The sequence below is a fragment of the Ptychodera flava genome, chromosome 5 (genome assembly GCF_041260155.1).
Source record: "Ptychodera flava strain L36383 chromosome 5, AS_Pfla_20210202, whole genome shotgun sequence".
Lineage (NCBI taxonomy): Eukaryota > Metazoa > Hemichordata > Enteropneusta > Ptychoderidae > Ptychodera > Ptychodera flava.
This window is the reverse complement of record NC_091932.1, coordinates 34,233,870-34,247,050: the sequence shown is the minus strand read 5'-3', so window position 1 is coordinate 34,247,050 and position 13,181 is coordinate 34,233,870. Positions and strand designations below refer to the sequence as shown.

The 13,181-nt window shown below is 38.9% G+C and overlaps 2 protein-coding genes across 2 annotated transcripts; both read right to left on the bottom strand.

The window, feature by feature from the left end:
• Positions 1–190: 190 nt before the first annotated feature.
• LOC139133679 (uncharacterized) lies at positions 191–4,069 on the bottom strand. The gene is made up of 2 exons (XM_070700432.1): positions 3,710–4,069; positions 191–1,098 (listed from the first exon to the last, which is right to left on the bottom strand). Exons 1-2 carry the CDS (start codon positions 3,894–3,896, stop codon positions 323–325), a joined length of 963 nt encoding a protein of 320 aa, XP_070556533.1. The 5' UTR covers positions 3,897–4,069; the 3' UTR covers positions 191–322.
• A 1,343-nt stretch (positions 4,070–5,412) lies between these two features.
• On the bottom strand, positions 5,413–10,471 carry LOC139133674 (uncharacterized). The gene is made up of 2 exons (XM_070700428.1): positions 10,174–10,471; positions 5,413–7,007 (listed from the first exon to the last, which is right to left on the bottom strand). The coding sequence occupies exons 1-2, from the start codon at positions 10,358–10,360 to the stop codon at positions 6,232–6,234; spliced, it is 963 nt and encodes a 320-aa protein (XP_070556529.1). The 5' UTR covers positions 10,361–10,471; the 3' UTR covers positions 5,413–6,231.
• Between the last annotated feature and the right edge of the window lie 2,710 nt (positions 10,472–13,181).

The window sequence follows — 13,181 nt, the reverse complement described above, 5'->3', positions numbered from 1 at the left end:
ATGTACGACTTCAGTTAATTTGACAATGAACTAATTGTCTTATGCAGCTGCAAATATTTTGATTTGGAAGTAAAAGAAATCTTTTTCTTAATATGTAACTTCAATCGATATGTTATTTTTTTAAAACCTTACAGAAATCCATTCTAATTATGCACCATATTTTCAATTAAGAGTTTGTAACACACGGGTTAATTATTGACTCATGCATGTAAGTAACTTGTTTTTAATGACGGGAGGACTGAGCGTGCCCTTTGTTACTGTATCACAAAATGCTGCTACATGTTATGCTGAAAGGTAAGTTACGCGTACGTTGCTAATATATTTAACAACTTCCTGGCAAGTATTTTGTAAAATCTTGCCCTTTGTAAAATTTGACCGTGGAGTGGAACACATCGACGCCATCTTGAATTCTGCTGATCACAAAGTTTATCACGCCTGCGTCTTCCTCATGTTCCCATCCTTCCACTAGGAGTCTATCTCCAGGCTGTGACTCGGATAGATAAAGACAACCCAGGCTTTCCACTTGGTATAGGCAAAAGTCATCGGTCAAGTGTTTGAAAAACCCGTTCAGCACTGCAGATGAGGCACAGTCGGAACACAGCCGCCAATAGAGGGCGTAAGTAGCATGGTTATTGAAGTCTATATCACTGTGTAGTACGAGACCCTCATATTTGAAGGTGTCGCCTGGTCTTTTATGTTTAGTCATGACGGTGGGTCGAGGTCCGACGACAAAACTTTCGTACTTTTCTCTGTATGTTGGCGGGAGAGGAGCTGTTTTTCTTGTCTTTTTGTTCACTACTACAGCCTGTTCATCTAAGGTTGCGAGGACATCTCCAGAAGTTTTCTCTGTAACCTCAAGCCGGTGACCGATAGTTGACGTGCCCAGGTGACTCAACCATATCTGTAACCTAGTCGGAGTTTCCATTTTTACAGCTCTGTAGAAATTTTGGCGTATGTTTCCTTGTTGTGATCCGATGAAGTTGGACAAATGACTATTTATGAACAATTCTCCAACTCCAGAAATGTCTCCTTTTACAAACTGGTGCCGGTGAGAAACACCTTGAACTACTCTGAATATCTTCCATAAGTATATATGACCTTGGTAAAAAAAAACATCGTAATATAAACACATTGAAAAATTGATATGCAAGAACCTAGTCATAGAAGAACAACATGGACATGACTAGCAAAAGCTTTTTTGCTAATCAGCGTAGAATAGCTAAGGTGATTAGATTGCTACTAGTACTGCATGACTTATTGTAGGGCCTGTGAAGTTGAAGACAGGTAACGATGCTGATTTTGCGAAGGACAAGCCAAATGCCATGGTTAATAGCTCTCAAAACAACATTCTTAAGAGTGGACCATTTGATTTTTGGGAGGGTTAGAGGTTTGTTGAAAAAACAAGTGCTGGCATTTATGGAAAAAATTGTGTGCCTGGTTGGCAAAGAAATTGCGTCATGGAAGGCTTTAAATATGTTGTACCCTAAGTAGACTGGATCTTCAGTGGTTTCTTGAACTGTCGCCTATGGCGGTTGATTACGGCCCAGCTTTCATAGATTATCAATTAATCTTCTTCATAGGATATATGGCATTAATGGGTTAATAGAAAATATTGAAGCTGACACCTGAGTCTGTAGGGATGTGTACTAATATTCTGTTTATTTGCAAGTTGTTTTCAAATGCATTACAGCTAAAGGTCAGAAAATGCATACTCAACATTTGTCAAATTTCATGCAGTCAGTTTAATACGTATACATTTTCCATTGAACCATGTTTTATTCCAAAACAAAGTACTGGTAATGCCAATGACATACAAGTATATGTATGTTATTGATGAGATGAAATGAAGAAAACATTTCAGATGCAATTCAAATCTCTGTAAACAATTCTGTTTTGTGATATCCATTGTTTGTATGTGCATTAACTCCAGTCTTCTGTCATACATGTTGACATTGACTTGGTTTTTTATACAGAAATTGAAATTTAAAATATAAAACTTGTCAGCATTTCAACATCCTGGACAGTTTAAAAATGAATGGCGTGCATCATTGCATTAGAGAAACGCCTCTCAATGAAGTTAACATTGTGCTTTGTAAAGCGCAGGGGAAAATGTTCAGAGCAATGAAAGAACCATGCATAAACTCTAACCAATAATCATAGAGTAGAACTTTATAAGAAAGCAGACATTTGCTGAACCAAAAACAGTCTACAAATGTTTGGGAATAAATAATAAACACTACGTAAAACTTTGTGGAACTCAAAGCAACTTTACAAATTTTCTTAAACCTAAAGAAGCTGCCGATACTCGTACTTCTAAAAAGCGTAAAATAAAGGTGACTTTGTCTCTTTGACAACTTCTCTTTAACAATTTTCTGTAAACGTTTTATAAAACAGTAAATTTCTTGAAAGGCTTGGTATCTCAGGACCGAAGTTCAGAATGCAAGCAATCAGAAAAACATTTACTGCTGAAATTTGTTTTTGAAAGTCAGCACAACTAATTTTGTCACAACTTACGAGTTGAAGGTAGCTGATTGTGAACATCTGTAGGAATCAGCACAATGAATTTCAACAGAAATACATAAGCTGTTTCTATTTTTCATTTCCGATCAACAATAAAGCAAAAATGCGAAATTGCAGATAGATAGCGCTGACTTTTTTCATGGTTTTCGTATATTAAATAATCAAGAAGTGTTACGATCTCATTTGGCACGGTCCCGTTGTTTTGGGAAGGCCCACATGATGCACCCCCATCCTCCACTCAAGTCCTGGTCAATTTCAAATTTTGCGCGATACCAAAGTTGTTTTTGCTAAAAAAAATGTATGACTCTAGGCCTACTGGACAAAAGTAATATTGTTTCAACTTAACCTTTTGAAAGAAGAAATAGCTGCAAGGATGGGTGAGGAAAATGTTGCATATCCATTTCCTCCAGCTCCCCTCCCCGAAATCAAACGGTCCACCAATTATTTATACAGCTCTTGCAATTGCCGCCATTTACTCGATCATTTAACCCTGACTTTCAAAGTTTGCCTGCTATCGAAATGCAGTCGGACTCTGCATTCAGCTTCTATGTGGCCTAGCATGCCAAGGGGCCCGTTTAGACTTGCCCACTATTAGTCTGGGCATATAAATATCAAAATGGCAGACTGTATCCCATTGATCATGGAGCGAATGCGATGACCATCGACCAGTCAGTAATTACTGTTTATTCAAGTGCAAGCCAATCGACGAGTTAAACAGGGTTTATACCACAGCCAGTGTCCAATCTTAGCCTAAAGCACAGGCGCTCGTTCGCTTGGTAGTCTGCTAGATAGTTCGTTTCTGCTCGATCTTATCGATACCGTACTCAATCTGCCCGCCACTGTAACCTAAATACTCCCAAGACGTGAAACAGAATCACTCAATGTACAGACGATCACCTTGGGAGTATTTAGGTCACAGTGAGGGCAGATTGAGAACGGGATCAGAACTTCAGATCGAGCAGAAAATCGATCGATCAGGCAGCCTACCCAGCGAACGAGCGCCTGTGTCTTAAAGACAAGGAGGGGCATGTTGACCCAACATACTAGAAAATGCATCGTGATACTTGAGCCTAGCTGGCTGTGCGTGGTGGGATTGTTTGTTACCCGCTATGCCTACGTAAACACACACCCATCTCTGCCTGCGCCTGGCTATTACCCGAACCGTGGAATCGGTCAAAGTTCACCCTACCTCGCCTATCGAAGTCATGGGCCCCATCGTACGGAATACCATGGTCGAACTCAACTGTCACGCGACAGCCGTATCTGTCAATGGCAGTGTTGCTGCCTGTTATCGCCCTGGCATTGCAGATATGTACTAAACCTGTCCGACTAGTCGTTCTTGCCAAGGTTTTCCGTGCTGTGAGCCAGAGAGGCATATTTCTTACAGTATGATGCTGAAGTTATTCTCGTATTCGTATTCGTTTTCGTATCCGTATTCGTATTTGAGTCACTGGCAGATATTTATATAATATATGCAAAATATGCAATATACGATATTTATAGAAGTTTGATTTGTGTTATAATATAGTTCGTAATATAACCTACCAACTTTTGTAAATTAGTAAACAATTTGCATATGTAAGTTTTAAAGAATTTGACTTTTGCTTTCGGTTGTACGTACACTTTGTCTTTTGGAGATGTCTTTGGAACTAAGCTTATGTTGCAGTATTTGAAGCATTTGGCTTAGGTAGAATGCGCCTCGAAGTGAAAGACTTAAACTTTTGCTAAAACTTTCCTGAATGAAACTTAAACCAGTCTCTTACTAAATCAACAATAAAAACCGGGGGTCACCCTGCAATGTTTGAAACTAGCGAAACAAATTACCCAACATTTTGCGATATTTGAAATTCAAAATGGCCGCCTTTCCTGTGTTAACTCTATGAGGGGAATAAAATTTTGGATTGTTGAAAAACTAAGACGGTGAAAGTTTTTTTTGCTCCAAGAGCTATAAAATGAACCCCCACAAGTGGTAGATCAGAAAAGAATTGTAGAAATTTGAGAGTCCGCCTATCAGTACATGTCCCCGGGGCACATTCTACCTTCATAAGACTAAGCTTAACCGTGACATTGGTACAGGTGTTTTTTCGGAAAGTTCAAGTACAAGGCAAAAAAGCTAAAACAATATTTCTCTTCATGGGGATGTCAAAAGTGTTCATATTTGAATCAAGACTACTATCAAGACTCAATATTTTCTGCAAAATGTTTGATCATACCACAGAGCCCAAGAATTCACAAAACTGTACGTAAACAAGCAAACAAGTAAACGATAATTCAACAAAGAAACAGGTAACTTAAAAATAGATGAAATATTCTAACATGCATACTGACGGAAATAGCGCATCACAAGTTTGTCTTGTAGGGCAATTATTGGACTTTTTAATCAATATGTGTATGAATCGCCTTGATACGCAATGGTCCTATTCTCTCAATTCTCAAGAAGTTTAATTGATTGAGTGGGGAGGGACCAGTCAGTAGCTTTCAATCTGATTGGTTCCTAGGGATTTCCTCATTCAAATGAATGCAAATGCTTATCAGTGAAAACTTCTTTATTCATGATTCTTTAATATTCAATTTTATCTGAAATTATTTATAGCAAAATTACTTAAACACTAAGCTATTAAAATTGTCTTTAATTCACCTTTCACAAAGTCTATGAAACTGAGTTAGTTTTCTCCACAGAGTACGTCTTTTTTCCAGAATGTAACTCGACTTGCAATTTCAAAACGTGCACAGCCATGTGGTGTTAAGTTAATTTGGTTAAATAGCATCAGAATGTTAAATAATAGTTTTGAATCAACTCTGCAATGCAAATTAAATTTTCCTCATAAACAGTAACAATTGGATAACAAGGCGACATACTGTCTCACATAAAACGAATTCGAAAACTAATACTTAGAAACATCAACATTTTACTGACAATACCAGTCATGCTAACCGAGAGTAGTGGCCAAGTAATGGCCAGTTAATACATTATGTGCAATAAACGTTCATTTGAACACTCGTCGTCATCGATATCAGTTGCTACATGTATTTCCCTGATGCTGGTTGTCTACTACTCACTACCGGGGAAAGCCGTGTATGTTAAACATGGCTCCTAATTGCGTCCGAGTTTGCGTCTGTTTCGTTGCAAATCGAGGATGAAAATGAGAAAGGACACATTTGTAAGTTTCTAGCCACTGCATTGTCTATTTTGAAAAACGAAATTAAAACACAAACACACACACACACAGTCTCTCTCTCTCTCTCTCTCTCTCTCTCTCTCTCTCTCTCTCTCTCTCTCTCTCTCTCTCTCTCTCTCTCTCTCTCTCTCCCTAACCTCTCAAGCTCTCAACCTCGATCTTAGCAAACCTGAACCAAAAATTAATTATTCTAGCACTTATGATGGTGTTGTTGCAATTACTAAATATATCTTCGAATATACATGAACGTAAGAAAATTGAATAATTAAAATATGGAGATTGCATGGTTGTATATGAGAACTTTAAAACCTTACAGTCTCAAAAAGATATCCTTTCTAACTACGCACCATGTTTTCAATTAAGAGTTTGTAACACACGGGTTAGTTGTTGGCTTATGCATGTAATAAACTTGTTTGTAATGACGAGTGGATGCATGTAATAAACTTGTTTGTAATGACGTGCCCTAATTTTCATCACAAAATGCTGCTACATGTTATGCTCTATAGACGTTCCGCTTACGTGGCTAGCACATTTAACAAATTCCTGGCAAGTATTTTGCAAAATCTTGCCCTTTATGAAACTTGACAGTGGCATGGAACACATCGACGCCATCTTGAATTCTGCTGATCACAAAGTTTATCACGCCTGCGTCTTCCTCATGTTCCCATCCTTCCACTAGGAGTCTATCTCCAGGCTGTGACTCGGATAGATAAAGACAACCCAGGCTTTCCACTTGGTACAGGCAAAAGTCATCGGTCAAGTGTTTGAAAAACCCGTTCAGCACTGCAGATGAGGCACAGTCGGAACACTGCCGCCAATAGAGGGTGTAATTAGCATGGTTATTAAAGTCTACGTCACTGTGAAAAGCCACACCCTCATATTTAAAGGTGTCATCTGGTTTTCTGAGCTTGTTCATGAGGGTGGGTCGAGGTCCGACCACGCAACTTTGGTACTTTTCTCTGTATGTTGGCGGGAGAGGAGCTTTTTTCCTTGTCTTTTTGTTCACTACTACAGCCTGTTCATCGAAGGTTGCAAGGACATCTCCGGAAGTTTTCTCAGTAAACTCAAGCCGGTGACCGATTGATGACGTACCTAGGTGACTCAACCATAACTGTAACCTAGCCGGGGTTTCCATTTTTACAGCTTTGTAGAAATTTTGGCGTACGTTTCCTTGTTGTGATCCAAGAAAGTCCGACAACTGACTATTTCTGAACAGTTCTTCAGTTCCAGAAATTTCTGCCTTTACAAACTTATGCCGGTAAGAGACCCCTTGAACTACTTTGAATATCTTCCACAAGTATATATGACCTAAATAAAAAGAATCGAAACGTACACACATTAAAAAGATGACATTTAAAAACCTACTCACAGAAGAACAGCGAAACAGGCAAAAACATTTTTAGAATCAGCGTAGAATATGGCTAAGACAAATATCATCTGCTTGTACTTTCCCTCTGGAACTTTGTTATTTGGTCTTTTCAATGGCCAGACTACAGAGTCACATTGATAGCTGAAACGACAAACTGCTGTGTCTTTAACACTACTTGTTTGCGGAAATGGATCTAAAGTTCTTCAACTGTACTTTGAGACAGGGGAGTCAATTCTAAAAGCCTTGATTGATGGCGTAATGCGGAAAGTCAAGTCCAGCAAGAAATACAACGATGACAATGCGCAGGTTTCACCAGGAATAGCTGTCGCTGGTCACATACTGGAGACGGACAAGATTTGAAAAAAAAAATCGTTCATTGCTCGAATAATGCTCCTCTCGAGGCGATTTCACAGCCACTGCTATGGGGTGGGCAGTTTGATATTCTGGTTACATATGTGTTTATGGCGTTAAAAGTTGTTCTTCCCATATTGTAGCACAAACAAGGAAGAAAGCAGAATTAAGTATTGAGCAATCCGACAGAAATCCACCGCCTGGGAGCGAGCTTTGTTCACGTTATGGAACGGAGCTCGTGTACTCGACCGTGGCATCGCTGATTTGGTGAAGATACAAAAATTCTGAGCAACCTTCTAAACGGTTACATTAATCTTGCAACCATCTTTACGTATTTAATCATTTAAAACCGTCGTTTTCTACGGTCTAAATATTGACTGTCTCCGAATAATAAGTTTCTATACTAGTTGACGTGATGATCAGCCGGTATAAACTACTTGATATACTATGCCAGAAAAGCCAAATGATTAGTGGACCAGTCTCGGGCACGCCTTTTTTCACGGTCGGCAATCTCACCCCATAGACAATAAGATATAAAGGTAAGGGATTGCTGGATTGCCAAAAGAGCCAACTTTGAGATATTTAACATATATCAGCTATACGAGGGTTTACAGCCTCCGGTGATTTAGCAGCTATTCAGCTATACGGTGGAGGACCGTGAGTTGAATAACCAAAATGGCCGACTTTGACATATTTAGCATCAATTCAGCAACGAGGGTTTACTGCAACGACTCTACGGATAATTAGCGGCTATTCTGCTATTATGTTTGAAACCTCATGTCGGAAACTTCCATAGCTGCTTCGGGGCTATTCAGCTATTCTGCTTTGATACCAAAATCCCTGGCCATTCAGTTATTCAAGCTAATAGCCGTTTTCAGCAAACGTCAGCGGGTTATTAGCTGGCTCTCAGCTATATTTTCCCATTTTATTCATGCAAAATTAATTTTTGCCTCGAGTCGTGATCTCGCAACTGTGCTTCCGTTTTCCACATGAACACATGGTCGTGGTTCTTTGTTTGATTAAGTACCTTTGTAATCAGTCATTCATGTTTGTCACTGGCCTTTTTATCTGTTAATACCTGTAAAGTGGGTGATAAGCAATAACAATGCTCATGTACACTGACTGTGATCGTTTGACCATAGACAGTGGCCCCCCTCCACTGTCTATGATCGTTTGACTTGATTCTACCTTTCGGTTATAACTTTAATAAAATTATTACACGTTCGTCATTTCCTCTTTAAAGCCCGACATGACATGTACAGTGTAATGCACAATGCAATTAGGTTGATATTACTTTTTCGGTTCTACCCATTTCCTCGAACATCTTTCTTTAATACAAAACTCAACCTTAAACAAAGGCTTATGTAACCTACGTAGCTCTGGGATGATTACTATCGTCCAAACGTTAGTGTAACTTCCTTTGTAAGTTCTTGTCAACTGTGGTATTTATTAAAGTCTTCAACAAATAGTTTTTATGTTCGGCTGCCAACAAACATGCATATTTTAGTCTCTGAACAAAACATAATGCAAAACATGTCACTGTTATTTAATCAAGTCTTTGTATAAATGTCATGACATGTAATCACAAAAAACCTTTTCAAACAGAGACCAGTTGACTACTGTACCGTTCAACCAGCCCTGTGACTTAATATCATTTTATTTGTTCTACCAATCGCAAGTTTCTCCTGATCATTTCATTTTACAACAAAGTTTTTCTTGCCAATGAACTAAAAACCATCACTACGTGCACTTTGTGATTTCTTCAGTTCTCAGTGCAGTCATAGTTAGTTGAAACTTACATCAGCATAAATGAAAACGATTCCCACGTACAACTCAATACCACCTTCTTGGTTCTACAATTATTATTCAGTATATTTACGAGTCGTCCTCTTTGTACACATAAATTAATTCACGCTCGTAAGTTCCTTTGTAAGTGGTTATCAGGCCTTCTCGGACTGTCCACTGCTTTGGTAGCCAGCTGATAGCTGGCTAATTACAGCCCTTCGCAGAAGTCACCACTGGTCAGCTGGTAGTTAATAGCTCCCTAAAAACGGCTAAAACGTCCTGTGGAAATTCATAATAGCTTGACTAGCCAAGAAGAGCTTAAGCAAGCTATTCATATGGTTAACCTAGCTATTAGTCCCTAGCTATTAAGGACGATATTCAGCAATCCAGCAATACCGCATCCAAGGGGAGGGGTACTCCCATAAAAAGGTGTACCATTATTTGTGCTACCCGAATGGGTCACTTTTTCACGAAAAAATCCCAGAACATTGGTCTAGTTTTCATCTGAAAAAAATCCTAAGCATGGTTCGATAACAGAGCAAATGTTCCATGCTTTGGGAAAGCCTTATCACATGCAACAGAATAAAGATGAAAATTCCCCAAAATTGTCAAGCAAATCCCTACAATGGGTCGTTTTTTGGAATATAAATGGGTAGATTTTTTTTAAAACTTGGGTGGCACACCTCCCGTATGAAAATATCAGGAGTAACCCCCTGCCCCACCACATCCCCGGTACCGCACCGTACTCAGCTGTGAAAACGCAGCTGTGCGGTGCTGTGACTATGACTTATCGATGATGCTCGGGTCAGAAGCCATCACCGCAAAACTTGTGGCGCCACAGTGGTGATAACTCCGACCCGAGCGCCATCGCATTGACTACGTCCACACAGCGCTGCTGCGTATACACACGGTCCCTCCACGGGATCGTGGTATACATAGCTGACTTGGACTCTGTCAAAGTTGACCTACCTCTCCTATCGAAGTCATGCAGTGCATCGTATGGTATACCATGGTCGAACTCAACTGTCACGCGACAACCTCCTCTGTCAATGACAGTGTTACTGCCAGATATCGCCCTGACGTTGCAGATATGACCAAAAGATTTCCGATTGGTCGTTTTGGCAAAGGTTTTCCGTATTGTGAGCCACAGTGACATAGTTTTCAGGTTGACCTCGAGGTCGGGACCGACATTACCAGTATAATTGTGTGCTCCCTAAGTTACCCAATCTTAACCACGGTCACGCCACAAAACATTCGGCTACCTCGAGTCAAACTATCGGCCAAATGTCGAGCATGGGCTATTTAAAGCATATCACGGTCAGTAGTGTTCCGCTTGAGAAAAGGGCAACGTAGTAGAGAGGCTAGCTTCGTTTGCCCCTTGGGGTACTGCCATAGGAAGATGATGCACATATATTTATAAACTTTCATATACATATTTATTTACTTTTCTTTATGTCCATATTTCATGTTTTCAGCAGTGTCTTTTTTAAAGCTAGTTATTTTAGTTTATGAGACCTGTCCTATGATTTAAAATCCATACTTAAATTGTAGACTTTTGGGGCCAACGAAATGTAGGCTTTCGACTGCACGATTTTGACTTATCATTTGGTAGAAAATGGAGTTTTGGTGCCACTATTTTGGGCCGAAGTGGAGACTTTTAATCCCCGATTTTACGGAAAACTGTAGAGTTACGTTTGTTCTTTGTAGATTGAACTGTCTAGATACACCTGTACCCGAATCGTGGATGAATATCCGCCGGTGGAGTAGTCATGTATGATCACTAAAAGGTAATTTTTTAAAGATTTACAGAACTGATCAAAGACACCTATTACAAAAGTTAACCGAGCTCGTGACACTTTAGAGTTTATACTAATATATCATCAGTGCTCAGGATCTTGGCGCTTCAAGGCTGTCACGAGTTGCTCAGTCGTAAGAGCTTACATCTTACGCATTTTACAAGTTTCAATCGCATCTCACAAAACTTACTAAATTCTTATATAAATACCGGAAGAATATTTACAAAATCAATTTTCAGATATAAAATATGGTAATATATGGTAATCGGTGATAAACGTTATATATTATAGGATGGAATAAGTTCTCCAGCATATAACGGTAAAAATTAGATGTTACTTACCTTATTAACCTTGCGAGTCCAAAACTTTTCTTAAAAAAATCAATCAATCAATAAATCTTTATTAACCCATGACTGGCCATAGTGACAAAAACAGTACATCAATCAAAAAACACGACAACCTAATAAAAACAAAAAAGGTTAAAATACCAAACAGCACATCCAATAAGTAAAAATCACAGAGAGATAATTAAAAGGAAATATATTTAAAAACTAGTTCAATCTATTCAGTTGACCAATAGCTCTGTTGATAAAAAAGTTTTTGATTCTATTGGTTTTAAAAGCCGCTACTCTGAAACGGCAACCGGATGGTAGCAAGTCAAACTCATTTTGTAGAGGGTGCTGAAACTTGGAATGTATGATGGAGTTTCCTTTACGTAAAACATTTTTCTCGTACAAGTCAGTGGGGCCCACTTGTTGTTCTCCGATAATTTTGCTGCAGACTTTAACTATCTTACTAATTCTGTTTCTGTTCTTAACATTTAAATTGCCATACCAGCAGACCATTGAAAAAGTGCAAATACTTTCAATAAAAGATTTATAAAATAACGTCATCAGAGACTTATTTACCTTAAATTGGTTCAACTTCCTTAGGAAAAACACACGTTGTTGACCTTTACTACAAATAGCATCGACATTTTCATCCCAGCATAACTTATCATCCACTGTAGAACCAAGATAATTGTACTTGCTGACTATCTCAATTTCCGAGCCGTCTGTAACTGTTGGCTCCGGAGAAGATTTGCTCCTTCTGAAATCAATACACATGTCTTTTGTTTTACCAACATTCAATTGTAGAAATGATCTATTACACCATTCGATTAAATCATCTACTATGGGACCGTGGCCGGTCTCACAATTATTCAATAAACTGACAATAGCCGAGTCGTCGGCAAACTTCAGAATATGTCTATTCACGTGTTGACTTCTACAGTCGTCAGTGTACAATATGTATTGCAGGGGAGATAGAACACAACCTTGAGGTGAACCCGTAGAAGTAAAGCGCATTTTTGACATACACCTGTTGACCCTCACACACTGAGATCTATTTGTTAAAAAATCTAAAATCCACCCGACTAATTCAAAATGCAAATTGAAACGTGACATGAGTTTCTCGGCCAGCAGGTGCGGTTGAATGGTGTTAAATGCCGAGGAAAAGTCAACGAAAAGGATGCGTGCATGTGTTTTGTTGCCCTCCAGATGTTTGTAAATAAAATTTAACAGGGTAAGGGTGGCGTCTTCAACTCCCCGTCCTGACCTATATGCAAATTGTAAAGGGTCTAGCAAAAGTTGGGTTTTCTCCAGAATTTTGACTTTGATTAACTTTTCAAACGATTTCATAGCAAGAGAAGTGAGGGCCGAATTTTGTTGCTTCTCAGTGCTTTAAAAACACTCTCATTATCGATCAATATTCTATCATTGGTAACAACTTTATGTCGAATGTTCCTGTGTTCATTTCGGAAATCATGGACATCAAATCTAACATAGAATCAGCGAGTTCACAGTCACTATACTTGATGTTGTCCAATTTGAACTCCCCATTTCCACTTGTTCTGTTTTTCAAACCAACCATTGCTTTTATACAATCCCATGCTGAAGCGGTTGACCCTGAACTTAAATTCCGCTCCATTCTTTCTTTGTAAGCATGTTTAGTGCTTTTCTGATTTCCCGTCTCACTTCTTTTATTCCGCCATGTTACCTTCTTGAAACGCAATTTTCTTTTTGTTCAAGGAGAATTTCAGTGATTTGGTTACCCATGGCTTGTTATTTGCAAAGACTTTGTGATATTTTTTGGTATAATAGAATCTTCACAGAAAGAAATATAACTACAAATAACCTCCGT